At 47.5% G+C, this 19,225-nt stretch overlaps 1 protein-coding gene across 1 annotated transcript in view; it reads left to right on the plus strand.

The window, feature by feature from the left end:
- IL16 (interleukin 16) overlaps window positions 1–19,225 on the plus strand; it is an 83,268-nt gene that overhangs the window by 13,236 nt on the left and 50,807 nt on the right. The window contains exons 2-5 of the mRNA XM_039912283.1: window positions 4,138–4,487; window positions 8,558–8,694; window positions 12,458–12,575; window positions 17,195–17,303. Coding sequence (XP_039768217.1) covers window positions 4,138–4,487; window positions 8,558–8,694; window positions 12,458–12,575; window positions 17,195–17,303 — 714 coding nt within the window. The remainder of the gene's footprint in view (window positions 1–4,137; window positions 4,488–8,557; window positions 8,695–12,457; window positions 12,576–17,194; window positions 17,304–19,225) is intronic.

Below are 19,225 nucleotides of genomic sequence, written 5' to 3' on the forward strand. Positions count from 1 at the left end.
GATCAGGGCTGGAGATGTAGATTTGAGATCATCTGCCTAAAGATGGCAGTTGAAGCCATGGGAGTGAATAAGTTCTCCAAGGGAGTGCGTGTAAATGGCGAATAGAAGGGAATCTAGAACTGAGCCTTGAGGGACCCCCATAGTTAAGGGGTGGGAAGCAGAGGAAGAGCCCATGAAAGAGACTGAGAATGAGTGGCTAGAGAGGTAGAACGAGAATCAGGAGAGGACAGTGTCACTGAAGCCAAATTTAGCTAATATTTCCAGGAGAAGAAGGTGGTGAAGGCAGCTAAGAGGTTGAGGAGGATTAGGATGTTGTTGTTATCATTAGCAATATTTGTTAAGCTGTGTGCTAGGCTCTGCCCTAATGCACTGGGGTAGCTACAAGTTAATCAGGTTGGTCAACAGTCCCTGTCCCCTGTGGGGCTCACAATCTTAATCCCCGTTTTAGAGATGAGGTCACTGAGGCATAGAGAAGTGACATGACTTTCCAAGGTCACACAGCAGACAAGTGGCAAAGCTGGGATCAAAACCCAGCTCCTTCTGACTCTGAAGCCCATGCTCTATCCACTAGACCACGCTGGGTGGAGTAAAGGCTGTTGGATTTGGCAAGAAGGAGATTATTGGTGACATTTGAGAGGGCGGTTTCTGTGGAATGAAGGGGGCGGAAGCCAGATTGGAGGGATTTAAGGAGAGAATTTGGGGACTGTGAGAGGTGGAGGGAGATTTCATCTTGAGATACTGCTGGGAAAGATGGGAGAGCCCAAGAGGGCCTGGGAATCAGAGGACTTGGGTTCTAATCCCGGCTCCGCCCCTCGTCTGCTGGGTGATCTTGGGCAAGTCACTTCACTTCTCTGTGCCTCTGTTCCCTCGTCTGTAAAATTGACACCAAGACTGGGAACCCCGTGTGGGATGGGGACGTGCCCAATCTGATAGTCTATTTATTGCCATTGTTCTTGTCTGTCTGTCTCCCCCGATTAGACTGTAGGCTCGTCAAAGGGCAGGGACTGTCTCTATCTGTTGCCAACTTGTACATTCCAAGCGCTTAGTACAGTGCTCTGCACATAGTAAGCGCTCAATAAATACTATTGAATGAATTACTTTGTATCTCCCCCAGCATAGAACAGTGCCTGGCACATAGTAAGCACTTAGCAAATACCAGAAGAAAAGAGGGGGCAGAAGGGCAGAATGAGGAGGAAACTAGAGAGGAGCAGAGGAGATTCGAGGGCAATCATGCTTGATGGTTTCGATTTTATCAATAAAGTACGTGACCAGGTCAGCAGGGGCAAGAGTTGGGGGTTGGTGGGAGGGGACGAGGGGTAGTTGTACAGCAGAAGAGATCATTCATTCATTCATTCAATCAATCTTGTTTATTGAGCGCTCACTGTGTGCAAAGCACTGTGCTAAGTGCTTGGGAGAGTACAATACAACAGCAAACAGATACAATCCCTGACCACAATAGCTCACAGTCTAAAGCTTCAGGCAGGAGGGAGGATGAGAGCAAGGCGTCAGTGGCAAGAAGCCAAGGTTGGGGTACAATGAGCAGCTGCCTTTGGAGGAGCAAATAATAATAATAATAATAATTGCAATATTTGTTTAGTGCTTACCATGTGTCAGGCACTACTCTAAACCCTGAGTTAGATACAAGCTACTAGGATTGGACCTAATTCATGTTCGACAGAGGGCTCACAGCCTTCATCCCCATTTTACAGACGAGGTCACTGAGGCCCAGAGAAGCAAAGTGACTTGCCCAAGATCACACAGCAGACAAGCCAGAAGAAGCCAGGTCCACTGGCTGGTTAGGCTCTTGCTTTAACCATTAGCCACACTGGGATGCGAAGCCTGTCCAGACTGTGAGCCTGTTGTCGGGCAGGGATTGTCTCTGTTGCCAAATTGTACATGCCAATTGCTTAGTAGTGCTCCACACATAGTAAGCGCTCAATATGTATGGTTGAAGGAATGAATGGTTGAAAGTGGGAAGACTGTGTATGTGTATGTGCGTGGGGGTGGTCCGTCGGGTTGGCCACACCTTCCCCATAAGCTCGTTATGGTCAGAGGATGTGTCTGTATGTTTTTCTATGTCCTCTCCGAAGAGTTTATTACAGTACTCTGCACATGGTAAGCACTCTACAAATACGATTGACTGACGGACTGACTGCCCAGCCTGTTGGCACCTCAGAAGAGGGGCTGAGAGCCATGATGGGGTTGTGGGCTTTGGAAAGTTTTGGGAAGGGGTGATCGTGGTGTCTTTAATTATGCAAATATTCTCCAGGCCCTTGAGACTGTAGGCGGGAAGCCCTGCCTGGCTGAATAACAGGAATTGAGGAATAGAGAAGAGGGTGGCGGGAAGGAATGGGTCCATCGGCAAGTTGGCATGTGGATCTGTGGGAGGGTGGGAGGTTTTCATGGGCCTCTGCTGCTGACAGGGTGGATTCCGGCTGCCGGGGGCCCCGCAGGAGTCTCTGGGAGGCCGCAGCCAGTGGGAGTGATGAAGGATCGCCTTGTGCCCTCCTCACGCCTGTTCTGCCTCTCTGTGGGCGGAGTGGGATGCTTGACACAGAGTGGAAAGAACCTAGGCTGGGAGGCAGATGACCCAGGGTCCAATCCCAGCTCCGCCACTTGTCTACTATGTGACCTTGGGCAAATCACTTCACTTCCCTGGGCCTCGGTTACCTCATCTGGAAAATGGGGATTAAGACTGTGAGCCCCAAGTGGAACAGAGACTGTGACCAATCTGGTTAGCCTATATCTACCCAGAAGCTTAGAACAGTGCTTGACATGTAGTAAGCGCTTAACAAATACCATCATTTTTATTATTCTCTGGACCTCGGTTTCCTCATCTGTAACCACGGGGAATTAAATTCTACTCTCTTCTATACAGAATTGGAGCCACATGTGGGATAGGGACTGTGTCCAACCTGATTAGCTTGTATCTATCCCTGGGCTTAGAACAGTGTTTGACACATAGTAAGTGCTTAAGAAATACCATTATTATTATTATTATTATTACTGCTATTATTATTATTATTAATGAAATGGAGAGGCACAGAAGATAGAGGGGAGAGAGGAACAGCAGAGGGCTGGGGGGGCTTGGGGGTGCTGGGGCAGGTGGACATGATGCTCTGCTTTTTTAAATAATAATTATAATAATAATGATGGCATTTGTTAAGCACTTACTATGTGTCAAGCACTCTTCTAAGTGCTTGGGTACATACAAGTTAATCAGTTTGAACACTGTCCCTGTCCCACATGGGGGCTCACAGTCTTAATCCCCATTTTGCAGATGAGGTCACTGAGACCCAGAGAATTGTAGCGACTTGTCCAAGGTCACACAGCACTCATGTGGCAGAGCTGGGATTAGAATCCAGGTCCTTCTGACTCCCAGGCCAGGGCTCTATCCACTAGACCACGCTACTTCCCTAAGATGAGAGGGCTAGGGGGTGCGGGAAGGGAGCGGGGCAGGCTGGTGGGCCCCCTCCCTGGCAAAGGCCAGTGATTGGACGTTGATGCCACCTACCCCTCGGGGTGAACTGGACCCGGCTGGAGGGGGACACAGAGAACTCAGTCAGTCAGTCAGCCACTCGTACTTATTGAGCACCTACTGTGTGCAAATCACTGTAAATACTGCAAATCGGAAATCACTTGCGAGAATACAGTAGAACAATAAACAAATTCCCTGTCCACATTGAGCTTACCATCTAGAAGGAAAGACAGATATCGATTATAAGTAAATAAATTAAAGATATGAACATAAGTGCTATGGGGCTGGGAGGGGGGATGAATAAATGGATCAAGTTGGGGTGAAGCAGAAGGAAGTGGGAGAAGGGGAAAGGGGGATGCTTAGTCTGGGAAGGCCTCTTGGAGGAGATATGCCTTCAATAAGGTTTGGGAGGTGGGGAGAATGATTGTTGGATATGAGGAGGGAGGGCATTCCAAGCCAAGGGCGGGGTGTGGGAGAGAGGGAAACACTGGAGTGTGTTAATGCCGCCTTCTGGAAGGGGCTTCTCTGGGGGCGGGGGGCTCAGGGTTCCCGGGAAGACCGTGGGCTGAGCCAGCAGGGTCAGGCATCCTGGCACTGCCCAGCGGCTAGGAACCCCGCCACCAGCCCCCTGCTCCACCCAGGCCCCTGTGTCATTGCAGGAGCCACGGCCACCCCCTCCCCCAGTGCGATGGGCCGTCGTCCACGGGGCCAGGCCTGGGGGATGAGGAGCAGGGAGCCCCCAGAGGGCCCTCCCAGAGATGGGAGGCCTCGTAGACTTGGCCCCCTGTCCCGTTCCCTGCTCCTCTGCCACGCTGGGACCGGCGAAGACAGCTCCAGCTCAGAGGACAAGTCAGCCGGCCCCCAAAAGACCCAGGAGGGGGCTCTATCCAGACCCCGGACCCCATCTCTGGACGCGAACCCGGGAGCTTCCCGGGACCCCCCATCTCTCCTCTACGATGAGGCCGCTTGTCAGCCTGTCAGGAATCCCAAGAGGAAGCTCTTCGTCAAGGTAGGCCCAGCCCTAATGTGTAAGGCAGAAAGCTGCAAGGGGATGATTCTGAGAGAAAAGTCCACTCACAGGCTCTCGTTTTTCCACACGGAAGGGGCAGGGATGAGGTGGGTAACGGGTGGGTGTAGATAATCCAAACTCCCGAAGCTGAGTCAAGTGACTGATTGCCTGGCTTGAGTTTTGTCTCTTTTCAATCCTCCTGCCCATTCAGAGGTGGAAGAGAATAACTAAAGAACAGGAAGGCAGTCAGCCAGGGGGAAAAGAAGGAGGAGGAAGAGTGGGAGGAAAAGGAGGACGAAGAGGAGAAAGAGTAGTAGGAGGAAGACGAAAAGCAGACAGGAGAAAGAGAAAGTGAAAGGTCCAACTTTTTATGGTATTTGTTGAGCTATGTGCCAAACGCTGTTCTAAGCACTGTGGTAAATACAAGCTAATTAGTTTGGACATGGTCCCTGTCCCACATTGGCCTCACATTCTTCATCCCCATTTTACCGATGAGGTAACTGAGGCACAGAGAAGTGAAGCGATTCGCCTAAGGTCACACAGCAGACAAGTGGCAGAGCCGGGGAAACCAGGTCACAGGTCTAAGTACTAAGCACTTAGAAGGGTAACAATACAACAGAGTTGATAGATATGATCCCTGCCCTCCAAGAGATCCCTATCTAGCTGGGGAGACATCCAGTAAATACATTACAGGTAGGGGAAGCAACAGAGTGTAAGGATATGTGCACAGGTATGATGAACAGACATGCTGATGGTGAGGACGGGAGGGATTAGAATTTTTTTAATGTTATTTGTTAAGCGCTTATTATATGTCAAAAGCTAAACTAAGCGCTGGGGTAGATGCAAGTTTTACCAGGCTGGACACGGTCCCTATGTCACCCAGGGCTCCCCGTCTAGGTACGAGGGAGTAGGATTTAATCCCTATTTTGTAGTTAAAGAAATTGAGACCCAGAGAAGTGGAGTGACCTTCCCAAGTTCACATAGAGAACAACTGGGAGAGATAGGATTCGAACCCAGGTCCTCTGATCCCCTAGCCTGTGCTCTTTCCACGAGGCCATGCTGCTTCTCTATTTCTGGGAGGCCTCCTTAACTGCAACCCAGCCGTACCCTAATCCAGCTTGCTCCCTGTTGTCTAATGAGACAATCAACTCTGCCTTTCTAAAGGCTGGCATATTCCTGGGAAAATGGAAATTGGGAACTTTTGGGAATGTGAAAGTGGGGATTAATGGCAAAGACGAAGCATGTCCAAAGTGGAAGATCCAGAAATCAGTTGGTGGTGTTTATTGAGAGCTTACTCTGTGCAGAGCACTGTATTAAGCCCTTTTGAAAGTGCAATAGAACAGAGTTGGTGGACATTTTCCCTGCCCATCAGGGGCTTATGGTCTAGAGCGGGGGATAGAAAATAAATTATGAATGTGAACATAAATGAGTATACCTACATACTCCGTGAGGGTGAGAGTAGGGTGACTATCAAGTGCTTAAACTGCTTAACTTCTCTGTGCCTCAGTTACCTCACCTGTAAAATGGGGATTAAAACTGTGAGCCCCCCGTAGACAATCTGATTACCTTCTATCTACTCCAGAGCTTAGAGCAGTGCTCGGCACATAGTAAGCGCTTTAACAAAAACCATTATTATTATTACTATTATTACAGATCCAAGTGCCTCTGGATCTAAAAAGAGGGGAGAGTAGAGGAAATGGGTGCTTAGTCAGGGAAGGCCTCTTGGAGGAGATGGTATTGTCAGTGATCTGCACAGGTTGGATTTCGATGGGCCACAGCTTCTGTCTGAGGCTTTGAAGAATCAATCAATCAATCATATTTACTAAATACTTACTGTATGCAGAGCACTGTACTAAGAGCTTGGGATAGTACAACATAACAGTAGAACAGACAGGTTCCCCGCCAACAACGAGCTTACAGTCTAGAAGGGGAGACTGACATTAATAGGAATAAATTACAGATAATAATAATAATAATGATGATGATGGTATTTGTAAAGCACTTACTATGTGCGAAGCACTGTTGTAAGATGTGGACATAAGGACGAATAAAGGGAGCGAGTCAGGGCGACAGAAGGGAGTGGGAGAAGGGGAAAGAAGGGCTTAGTTGGGAAGGCCTCTTGGAGGAGATGGGCTTTCAGTAAGGTTGTGAAGGTCTAGATCACTTCTTTTAGCATTTTTGTAGACTCTGGTAGCCAAAATGGGGCCTTATGTATCGTTGGTAGTCCTGGTTCATTTACTTACCTCTCCACTCTTCTATCTCATCTTTCCAAAAGCTTGCTCGGGTCAGTACTACCTCCTGCTCCTTCCTGCTCCTGCTATTGGTAAATCATTTGCGTGGGCTTGTCTCCCCTCTCTCAAATTAATCAATCGTATCGACAGACGGCTTACTGTGTGCCAAGCACTATACTAACCACTTGGTGGGGGGGGTACAATATAACAGAGTTGGTAGACACATTCCCTGCTCATAAAGAATTTACAGCCTACAGGGGTAGAGTTCGATCAATCAATCAATCAATGGTATTTATTGAGCGCTTACTGTGGGCAGAACACTATACTAAGCATTTGGGAGAGTACGCTTAGTACAGTGCCTGGCACATAGTAAGTGCTTAACAAATGCCATCATTATTATTACAATATGACAGTTGGTAGACATGTTCTCTGTCCACAATGAGCTTACAGTCTAGAATCTGTAATACTTACAGTCTTCCTGTGGGTTATCACTCTTGGTACTCTCCCAAGCACTTAGTACTGTGCTGTGCACATGGTACGTCAATGGTAGTTGTCCCCATGAGGACAATTTCTGAAGGCTCTGAATTCTGACACAGTTGGCACATGGGAGTCAGAAGGACCTGGGTTCTAATCCCAGCTCCATCACGTGTCTGCTGTGTCACCTTGGGCAAATCACTTCAGGCCTCCGTGTCTCAGTTACCCCATCTATAAAATGGGGATTGAGATTGTGAGCCCTACATGGAAAGCAAACACTCTTCACTCTTCACTTCAAAGCTCTCTGTCACCTTGTCCCCTCCTACCTCACCTCCCTTCTCTCCTTCTCCATTCCAGACCGTATACTCCGCTCCTCTGTTGCTAACCTTCTCACTGTGCCTTGTTCTCCATGCCTCGCCGGTGACCCTGGCCCACTTCCTACCTGTCTTAGAATGCCCTCCCTCCTCACATCCGCCAAAGAATCACACTTCCTCCTTCAAAGCCCTACTGAAGGCTCACCTCCTCCATGAGACCTTCCCAGACTAAGCCCCCCATTTCCTCAGCTCCCCCTCCCCCCACCTCACCCCAACTCACTCCCTTTGCTCTACCCCCCTCCATGCCTCACAGCGCTTCTGCATATATGTACATTTCAATAATTTTATTTATTTAAAGCTTGTTTTACTTGTTCTGAAGTCTATCTCTAATCCTATTCATTTATATTGATGCTACTCATGCCTGTTAACTTGATTTGATGTCTGTCTCCCCCCCCCCAGACTGTCAGCCTGTTGTGGGCAGAGATCGTCTCTCTTTGTTGCTGAATTGTACTTTCCAAGCTCTTTATACTCTGTACACAGTAAGTGCTCAATAAATTCGATTGAATGAATGATTGAATGGATGACAGGGACTGTGTCCAACCCGATTTGCTTGTATCCACCCCAGTGCTTAGTACAGTGCCAGGCATATACAAGTGCTTAACAAATACCATAATTATTATTATCATTATTATGGGTCTGCTGTGTGCCCTTGGGCAAGTTGCTTCACTTCTCTGGGCCTCAGTTCCCTCATCAGTAGAATGGGGATTAAGACTGTGAACCCCAAATGGGACAGGGACTGTGTCCAACCCAATTAGCATCTTTCCACCCCAGTAAGTGCTTAATGAATACAGTAATCATTATTCTTATCTACTCCAAAGCATAGCATAGTGTTTGGCACATAGTAAGTGCTTAACAAGGACAATAATAATTAATTATCAGTATTATTCATTCATTCAATCATATTTATTGAGCGCTTACTGTGTGCAGAGCACTGTACTAAGCCCTTGGAAAATACAATTACCTCTTGCACTGTTGCCTCTCCCTGGCTCAGGAGAATAGCCTTTGGAGGTCATGCATCGCCACTGAGACCGGACGTCTGGAATTCAGGGGTTCCAGGACCAGCAGCTGGGCCTCCCTGCGGAGGGACTTGGATGGAAGTCACGGGATCCGAGGAGGAATGGCTCCCAGGTACGGCCAAAGCAGGAGTAGGACCCCCGTGGGCTTGAGGGATTTCTGGGTGGGTGTAGTACCCGATAGAGAAGCAGCGTGGCTCAGTGGAAAAGAGCACGGGCTTTGGAGTCAGAGGTCATGGGTTTGAATCCCGGCTCTGCACTTGTCAGCTGTGTGACTGTGGGCAAGTCACTTCACTTCTCTGTGCCTCAGTTACCTCATCTGTAAAATAGGGATTAAAACTGTGAGCCCCACGTGGGACAACCTGATTCCCCTTTGTCTACCCCAGCGCTTAGAACAGTGCTCTGCACATAGTAAGTGCTTAACAAATACCAACATTATTAAAGGAGCTCGTTGTGGGCTGGGAATGTGTCTATTTTTGTACTGTACTCTCCCAAACGCTGACTACAGTGCCCTGCACACAGGAAGTGCTCAATAATACTAGGACAGGGACTGTCTCTATCTGTTACCGATTTGTACATTCCAAGCTCTGAGTACAGTGCTCTGTGCATAGTAAGCGCTCAATAAGTACTATTGAATGAATGAATTACTAATGAATGAATGAATTAATGTTGTACTCTCCCAAATGCTTAGTACAGAGCTCTGCACATAGTAGGTGTTCAATAAATACCATTAAATGATTGACTGAGGGAGTTTCAGGACTTTGGAGTTAATGTCCTGGAGGAAGCAGTCGATGCATGTCCACAATAATAATAATAATTATGGTATTTGTTAAGTGCTTACTATGTAGGGGGTAGATACAAGGTAATCAGGTTGTCCCACTTGGGGTTTACAGTCTTCAGCCCCGTTTGACAGATGAGGTCACTGAGGCTCAGAGAAGTTAAGCGGCTTGCCCAAGGTCACACAGCAGACGAGTGGCGGAGCCAGGATTAGAACCCACGTCCTCTGACTCTCAAGCCGGGCCCTTACCACTAAGCCATGCTTCTTCTCGTGAGAAGCAGCCTGGCCTATTGGATAAAGCACAAGACTAAGAGATAGAAGAACCTGAGTTTTTTTTAATGCTTTAAGCTCCATGTACCAGGCACTGTACTAAGCACTGGGGTAAATGCAAGCTAATCAGGTTGGACGCAGTCCACCTCCCCCATGGGACTCACAGTCTTCATCCCCATTTTATGTGGTCACTGAGGCTCAGAGGAGTGAAGTGAGCTGCCCAAGGTGATGGAATAGACAAGTGGCGGAGCGGGGATTAGAACCCAAGTACTCTGACTCCCAGGCCCGGGCTCTATCCTCTAGGCCACACAATTTCTCTAATCGCAGCTCTGCCACTTAATAATAATGATGGTTTTTGTTAAGTGCTTACTCTGTGTCAAGCATCATTCTAAGCACTGGGGTAGATACATTCTGCCACTTTATAATAATGCTGGTAGTTGTTAAGCACTTACTATGTGTCAAGCACCGTTCTAAGCGCTGGGGTAGATACAAGGTAATCAGGTTGTCCCACGTGGAGATCACAGTCTTAATCCCCATTTTAAAGATGAGATAACTGAAACCCAGAGAAGTGAAGTGACTTGCCCAAAGTCACACAGCTGACAAGTGGCAGAGCTGGGATTAGAACTCATGAACTCTGACTCCCAAGCCTGCGCTCTTTCCACTAAGCCACGCTGCACTTGTCTGCTGTGTGATGTTGGGCAAGTCACTTCACTTCTCTGGGCCTCAGTGACTTCATCTGTAAAATGGAGATTAAGACTGTGAGCCCCACATGGGACACGGACTGTGTCCAACTCAATTAACTTGTATCTACTCCAGCGATTAGTTCAGTGCCTGGCACACAGTAAACACTTAACAAATACCATTTAAAAAAATCAGTGACCGACACTAGAAGGGTAAAACCATATCCCACAGACTAGGGAAAAACCATAGAAGGGAAAAGTTTTAGAGGTATCCTCCTCATGGCATAGTGGATAGACCCCGGGCCTTGGAGTCAGAAGGACCTGGGTTCTAATCCTAGCTCTTTCACTTACATGCTGTGTGACCTAGGGCAACTCAATTCACTTCTCTGGGCCTCAGTTCCCTTATTTGTAAAATGGGGATTGAAACTGTGAGGCCCAGGTGGAACAGGGACTGTGTCCAACTTTATTTGCTTGTAGCTACTCCAGCGCTTAGTACAGTGCCTGGCACATAGTAAGCTCTTAACAAATATCATAATTATTAATATTGGTAGTATTTATTCAACTCTTATTATGAGCCAAGGATTGTACTTAATGCTAGTGCAGTTACAAGATCATCAGGTCAGACACAATCCCTGAGAAACAGCATGGCCTAGTGGCAAGAGCATGGACTAGGGAGTCAGAGGACGTGGGTTCTAATCCCATCTCCGCCACTTGTCTGCTGTGTGACCTTGGGCAATCACTTCACTTCTCTGTGCCTCAGTTACCTCATCTGTAAAATGGGGATTAAGTTTGTGAGCCCCATGTGGGACAACCTGATTACCTTGTAGCTACCCTAGCACAGTGCTGGACACATAGTAAGCACTTAACAAATATCGTAATTATCATTATTATTATTATTATTATACATGGAGTCCAAGGGGGAGGGAAAACAGCTATCAAATCCCCATTGTACAGATGAGGAAACTGAGGCCCAGAGAAGTTAATCAGTCAGTCAAACCCATTTATTTATTAGAATTTATTTATTTATTAGAATCCCATTATTCTCAGGAGAAGCAGCGTGGCTCAGTGGAAAGAGCATGGACTTTGGAGTCAGGGCTCATGAGTTCGAATCCCAGCTCTGCCACTTGTCGGCTGTGTGACTGTGGGCAAGTCACTTAACTTCTCTGTGCCTCAGTTCCCTCATCTGTAAAATGGGGATTAAGACTGTGAGCCCCACGTGGGACAACCTGATTCCCCTATGTCTACCCCAGCGCTTAGAACAGTGCTCGGCACATAGTAAGCGCTTAACAAATACCAACATTATTATTATTATTATTATTTATTGAGTGCTTACTGTGTGCAGAGCACTGTACTAATAATAATAATGTTGGTATTTGTTAAGCGTTTACTATGTGCCGAGCACTGTTCTAAGCGCTGGGGGAGATACAGGGTCATCAGGTTGTCCCACTTGAGGCTCACAGTTAATCCCCATTTTACAGATGAGGTCACTGAGGCCCAGAGAAGTGAAGTGACTTGTCCACAGTCACACAGCTGACAAGTAGCAGATCGGGGATTCGAACCCATGACCTGTGACTCCCCAGCCCGGGCTCTTTCCACTGAGCCACGCTGCTTTACACAACATGGAAGTACAATATATCAATATGACAGACACATTCCCTGCCCACAATGAGCTTACAGTCTAGAGGGGGAGACAGACATTAATAAAATAATAGAAATATATTTTATTTATTTATTAATATAATTTTTTACATACATGGCATAGTGGATGGAGCCCAGGCCTGGGAGTCTGAAGGTCATGGGTTCTATCCTCAGCTGTGTCACTTGTCTGCTGTGTGACCTTGGAGAAGTCAACTTCACTTCTCCGTGCCTCAGTTTTCTCATCTGTAAATTGGGGTTTGAGGCTGTGAGCCCCACCTGGGATGGGGACTGTGTCCAACCTGATTTGCTTGTGTCCAACCCAGCTCTTACTACAGTGCTTGGCACCTAGTAAGCACTTAACAAATACCACAATTATTATTATTGTATCTATTACTGAATATAAGTTAAAATATTTTTTAATATAAATTATGTGACATATAAGGTCACACGGGAGGCAAGCAGGGGAGCTGGGATTCGACCAATGGGGACTGAAGGATCTCTCTTGCCCTCAGGGACGGAGGGGAACCGTTGACCCTCAGTGACCTCTCGCTCAACCGACTGTCCAGCCAAGAGCCGGGCGTTTTCATACAGCCTGCCATGGGATCGGTCAACTGGGTGATTGATGATGAGGTAAGGCTATATGGCAGTGGTGTCTCTGCAGCCTCAAGGACTCTATCCAATTGTAGCCTAGCGGCTAGAGCACGGACAGGAGAGTCAGAAGGACCTGAATTCTAATCGCTACTCTGTCACATGTCCGTTGGGTGACCTTGAGCAAGTCATTTCCCTCTAGGCTTCAAGGCTCTCCATCACCTTGCCCCCTCCTACCTCTCCTCCCTTATTATCTCTTTCCACTGCCCACCTTGCACGCTCCGCTCCTCTGCCGCCCACCTCCTCACCGTTCCCCGTTCTCGCCTATCCCACCATTGACCCCTGGGCCATGTCCTCCCATGGTCCTGGAATGCCTTCCCTCCTCACCTCCACCAAACTAATTCTCTTCCTCTCTTCAAAACCCTACTTAAAGCTCACCTCCTCCAAGAGGCCTTCCCAGACTGCGCTCCCCTTTTCCCTCTGCTCCCTCTACCCCCCCCCCCCTTCACCTCTCCTCAGCTAAGCCCTCTTTTCCCCCCTTTCTCTCTGCTCCTCCCCCTCTCCTTTCCCGTGCCCTCAGCACTGTACTCGTCCGCTCAACTGTATATATTTTCATTACCCTATTTATTATGTTAATGAGATGCACATCACCTTGATTCTATTTATTTGCTATTGTTTTAATGAGATGTTCACCCCCTTGATCCTATTTACTGCTATTGTTCTTGTCTGTCTGTCTCCCTGGATTAGACTGTAAGCCCTTCAAAGGGCAGGGACTGTCTCTATTTGTTACCGATTTGTACATTCCAAGCGCTTAGTACAGTGCTCTGCACATAGTAAGCGCTCAATAAATACTATTGAATGAATGAATGAATGAATTTCCCTGGGCCTTGGTCAGCTCACCTGTAAAATGCAGATGAAGACTGTTAGCGCTGTGTGGGTCGGGGCTGTGTCCAACCTGATTGGCTTGTATCCCCCCCAGGCTTAGTTTAGTGCCTGGCACATAGTAAGCCCTTAACAAATTCAACAAATTAAAAAAAAAGAGAGATGCTGGGGCTGTGAGACACTGGGTTTAGAATCACTCTGCTCAAATTCCATCCTTTGCCCAGGTTCCAGGCCCAAGCCTGGCCCAACCTCAGTGAGTGTCAGCTTTCCCCTAGGCCGCAGGAATGAATCTGAAAGAGGTTGTGCCTTTTTTGCCGCCAACCAGTAAGCTTCCTTCCCCTCAGAAAATCAGGCTGGGGATTTTCTTTGGCTTTTTAGTGGGAAAAAAAGGGAACCTGTTTTGACTGGGGTATTTCCGGGGGCATTTCTTAGACCACATCTCTCGTCTCCTCAAAACCCCCGTGTCCCTTCACGTCAGAGAAATCCTCCTCATAATCGGCTTCAAGGTTATCCACCAAATGGATCCTGCAGAATCGATCAACTCTCTCGTCTGCTAGCTCACAGTATTGTTCTCCCCCGAGCGCCTAGTACAGTGCTCGGCATAGAGTAAGCGCTCAATAAATACCATTGATTGATTCTCCAACTTTCTGTCTTCATTCCTTCCAAGTTACCCTCCTTTTTATGGTGTTTAATAATTATGGAACTTGTTAAGCACTTGGTGTCAAGGACTGTTCTAAGCAGTGGGGTAGATATGAGTTAATCAGGTTAGACACAGCTGCTGTCCCACATGGGGCTCACACTCTTAATCCCCATTTTATAGATTAGGTAACTGAGCCCTAGAGAAGTTAAGTGCATTGCCCAAGGTAAGACAGCAGACAGTTAAGCACCTGGCACATAGTAAGCGCTGAACAAATACCCTAATTGTTATTATTAGGTGGCAGAGTCAGGATTAGAACCCAGGTCCTTATGACTCTCAGGCCTGTGTTCTATCTACTAAGCCACATGTTAAGTTCTTCATTTATTCATTCATTCAGTTGTATTTATGGAGCACTTACTCTAAGCTCATGTATATTGTAAGCGCATGTATACTGTATGTGCTTGGGAAAGTACATTAAAACAACAAACTATGTGCCCGGCACTGTACTAAGCGCTAGGGCAGATAAACGCTAATCAGGAGCCTTCTCTCTGATCTCTCTTCCTCCTCTCTCGCCCCGCTCCAGTCTATTCTTCACTCCGCTGCCCGGCTCATCTTCCTGCAGAAATGCTCTGGGCACGTCACTCCCCTTCTTAAACACCTCCAGTGGTTGCCTATCGATCTCCGCTCCAAACAAAAACTCCTCACTCTAGGCTTCAAGGCTCTCCATCATCTTGCCCCTTCCTGCCTCTCCTCCCTTCTCTCTTTCTACTGCCCACATCGCACGCTCCGCTCCTCTGCCACCCACCTCCTCGCCGTCCCTCGGTCTCGCCTATCCCGCCGTCGACCCCTGGGCCACGTCCTCCCGCGGTCCTGGAATGCTCTCCCTCCTCACCTCCGCCAGGCTAATTCTCTTCCCCTCTTCAAAACCCTACTTAAAACTCACCTCCTCCAAGAGGCCTTCCCAGACTGAGCTCCCCTTCTCCCTCTATTCCCGTTACCGCCCCCACTTCACCTCTCCGCAGCTTAACCCTCTTTCCCCCCATCTCCCTCTGCTCCTCCCCCTCTTCCTTCCCCTCCCCTCAGCACTGTACTCGTCCGCTCAACTGTAGATATTTACATTACCCTATTTATTTTGTTAATGAAATGTACATCGCCTTGATTCTATTTAGTTGCTCTTTTTTTACGAGATGTTCTTCCCCTTGACTCTGTTTATTGCCATCGTTCTCATCTGTCTGTCTCTCCCGATTAGACTGTAAGCCCGTCAAACGGCAGGGACTGTCTCTATCTGTTGCTGACTTGTTCATTCCAAGCGCTTAGTACAGTGCTCTGCACATAGTAAGCGCTCAATAAATATTATTGAATGAATGAATGAAAGGTTGGACTCAGTCCCTGTCGCAAAGAGGGCTCGCAGCCTTAATCCCCATTTTTCAGATGAGGTAACAGATTAGGTAACTGAGGCCCTGAGAAGTGAAGTGACTTGCCCAAAGTCACACAGCAGACAAGTGGCAGAGCCCGAATTAGAACCCAGATCCTTCTGACTCCCAGACCCAGGCTCTAGCCACTTAGGCCAAGCTACTTCTCCAAAATGTATACCTTTCTAACTGTATTTCCCTCTTAACTTTTTCCCCTCATGCCATTTGTTCCCTGTCCTGGAACTCCCTCCCCTACTAAATCCGACAGACATTCAATTTCCCACGTGCAAATCTCTCCTAAAATTCCACTTCCTCCAACAAGATTTCCCTGATTTATTTTCCCTTGTCTTGACCCATATCATTCTTCAGTCAGCTCTATCACTTCAGAATTTATTTACATTCTCCTTCACATTCATGTATAAATGGGTACTCATTTGTTTTGACCACTCTAGGTGTAAACATTTTTATGTTTGTCTACCTCCCCTACCTCTGCCATTAGAGTATAAATTCCTGGTGGGCAGGGGCTGTGTCATTTCTTTATGTTATACTTCCCAAGAGCCTACCTTACCAAGTGCAGTGAAGCAGCACAGCCTGTGTTACCTTGGACGAGTCACTTCACTTCTCCGAACCTCAGTCACCTCATCTGTAAAATGGAGATGAAGACTGTGAGCCCCAGGAGGGACAGGGACTGTGTCTAAACTGATTAGCTTGTAACACTGCTTGTTATGCTGTGTTTAGCAAATACTACTACTAATACCACTATTAATAACAATGGTATTTGTTAAGCCCTTACTATGTGCCAAGCATTGTTCTAAGCGCTAGGGTAGATACAAGCTAATCAGGTCCCACAAGAGGCTCACAGTTTTTGTCCCCATTTTACAGATTATACTGTAAACCCGTCATTGGGCAGGGATTGTCTCTCTCTAGTGCCGAACTGTACATTCCAAGCGCTTAGTACAGTGCTCTGCACATAGTAAGTGCTCAATAAATACTATTGAATGAATGAATGAGGTAACTGAGGCTCAGAGAAGCAAAGCGACTTGCCTAACGTCACACAGCAGGCATGTAGTGGGCAAGGATTAGAACTCATGTCCTTTGACTCCCAGGCCCATGGTTTTTTCACTAGGCCATACTGCTTCTTAATGTAGCTGGAATTACTGTAATTTTAAAATATTATTACTAATTAATATTAATTATCACTAAGTGGCCTCAGCTCCTTCCCCTGCCCTTTGGTCAACATCTCCTGGCCCAGGGCCACTAGCCCCGGGTGCACAGCCCATAGTCTCAGCTCTCACTCCCATTTCCTGGCCCAGAACCCTTAGCCCCACCCCTAACTCCAGTTCCATTTGACCTCTGTGGCTGGTGATGCCAAAGCTGAAGCCCCTAGATTTCCCCGCCATTCTTCCAAAACACTGGTGCCCGCACCAGCAGTTCAGGTAATAATGATAATAATAATTATGGCATTTGTTAAGAGCTATTCTGTCAGGCACTTTTCTAAACCCTGAAGTAGTTGCAAGCTAATCAGGTTGGACACAGTCCCTGTCCCGCATGGGGCTCACGATCTCAATCCCCATTTTGCAGATGAGGGAACTGAGGTCCAGAGAAGTGAAGTCACGTGCCAAGGTCACCCAGTAGACAAGTGACGGAGCTGGGATGAGAATCCAGGTCCTTCTGACTTCCAGGCCCTAGGCCACAGTGTTTCTCTTGAGGTGCTGTGGGGCTTTTTTCAGGAAACCATGTCAGCTGCTTCTTTGGAAAAGCCCAAGGATCTGGAATCAACCGGGAACAGTCTTCCACCACGGAGACCTGCCTGCCTAAGGCCCCAGACTGACTCTGCCAGTAAGTCCTTTCTGCAAGCTGTCTTTGCCATGACAATGATGATTACGCCTTTATAACTACTACTAATTATAATTATGGTACTTGCTAAACACTTACTATGTGCCAAGCACTGTTGTAAGCCCTGAGACAGATACAAGTTCATCAGGTTGGACACAGTCCTTGTCCCACATGGGGCTCGCATTCTTATTCCCCATTTTACGGGTAAGGTAACTGAGGCTAAGAAAAGTGACTCACCTGAGGTCACTCAGCAGACAGGTGGCAGAGCAGGGATTAGAAGCCAGGTCCTTCTGACTCCCAGGCCCATGCTCTATCCCTTAGGCCACACTGCCTACTGTTTTAAGCCCTGGGATAGAAATGAGGTCATCAGGTTGGACACAGCCCCTGTCCCACATGGGCAGGGAGCACCACCAAACGACCTTCCTCCCACAGCCAGACCTGGGAGCACTTACTATGTGTAGAGCACTACACTAAGCACTGGGGAAAGTACATTATGAAAGAGTTGATAGACATTTTCCTTAGATCTCATCTATCTCGCCACTAACCTATCACCCATGACCTGCCTCTGGCCTGGAACGCCCTCCCTCTTCATATCCGAAAGACAATTACTCTCCCACTTTTCAAAGTCTTATTGAAAGCCCATCTCCTCCAACAGGCCTTCCCTGATTGAGCACTCCTTTCCTCTTCTCCCACTCCCTTCTGCGTCTCCCTGACTTCCTCACTCTATTCATCCCCCTTCCCAGCCCCACAGCACTTATGTACATATCTGTAATTTTTTAAATTTATATAAATGTCCATCTCCCTCTCCAGACTGTAAACTCACTGTGGGCAGGGAATGTGTCTGTTATGTTGTTATATCGTACTCTCCCAAGAATTTAGTACAGTGCTGTGTAGAGTATGTGCTCAGTAAATATAATTGACTGACTGAGAGTGACTGAACCCCAGACAAGCTAGTCCCGGATGACAGAGGGAGGGATCGGGGAGGACACTCTCTTGGAGTGCCTTAACTGTGAATTAGGTTCCACCAAGAAAGAAATCTTCCTCTTTCAATGGCATTTGTTAATCTCTTAATAAGAGCCAAGTACTGTTCTAAGAGCTGGGGTAGAAACAAGATAAGCAGGATGGACACAGTCCCTGCCCCACATGGAGCTCACGGTCTTAATTTCCATTTGACAGAAGAGGTAATTGAGGCCCAGAGAAGTGAAAGTGACTCTCCCAAGCTCACGCAGCAGAGAAGTGGTGGATCCCGTATGAGAACCCAAGACGTTCTGACTTCCAGCCCCATGCTCTATCTATCTGCTTCTCTATTTTGGAGAGAATTTCCACTAATTCATCCGCTTGTCTGTAGGATTGTTCTATTGTACTCTCCCAAGTCCTTAGTACAGTGCTCTGCACACAATAAGTGCTCAGTGAATACTTTGGCTTGAGTTTATTCCTGATTTTGCCATCCCAGGCAACTTGATATCAAGCAAGGTGAAAATCCAGAGCCTTTTCATCTCCCACCCTCCGCACTCCAGAGGCCAGTGGCTTGGAGACATTGCCCATGCTTAAAGACCCAGGCACAGGAAGGCAGTGACTCTGGTGGCAGGATATTACCTCTGAGTTCTCAGGATTGCCTGGAGGACTGCTTCTTTATCAATCAATCAATTGTATTTATTGAGCGCTCACCATGTGCAGAGCACTGTACTAAGCGTTTGAGAGAAGATGATATAACAGAGTTGGCAGACACATTCCCTACCCACATTGAGCTTACAGTCTAGAGTAGGAGACAGACATTAATAGAAATATATTATGAATACAGACATAAGTGCCATGGGCCTGGGGTGAATAAAGGGAACAATGCAGAAGGGAGCGGGAGAAAAGAAAATGAGGACTTAGGGAAGGAGAAACAGTGTGGTGGAGTGGATAGAGCACGGACCTGGGAG

This window comes from Ornithorhynchus anatinus, chromosome 5 (genome assembly GCF_004115215.2).
Source record: "Ornithorhynchus anatinus isolate Pmale09 chromosome 5, mOrnAna1.pri.v4, whole genome shotgun sequence".
In the NCBI taxonomy this organism is placed as follows: Eukaryota; Metazoa; Chordata; class Mammalia; order Monotremata; family Ornithorhynchidae; genus Ornithorhynchus; species Ornithorhynchus anatinus.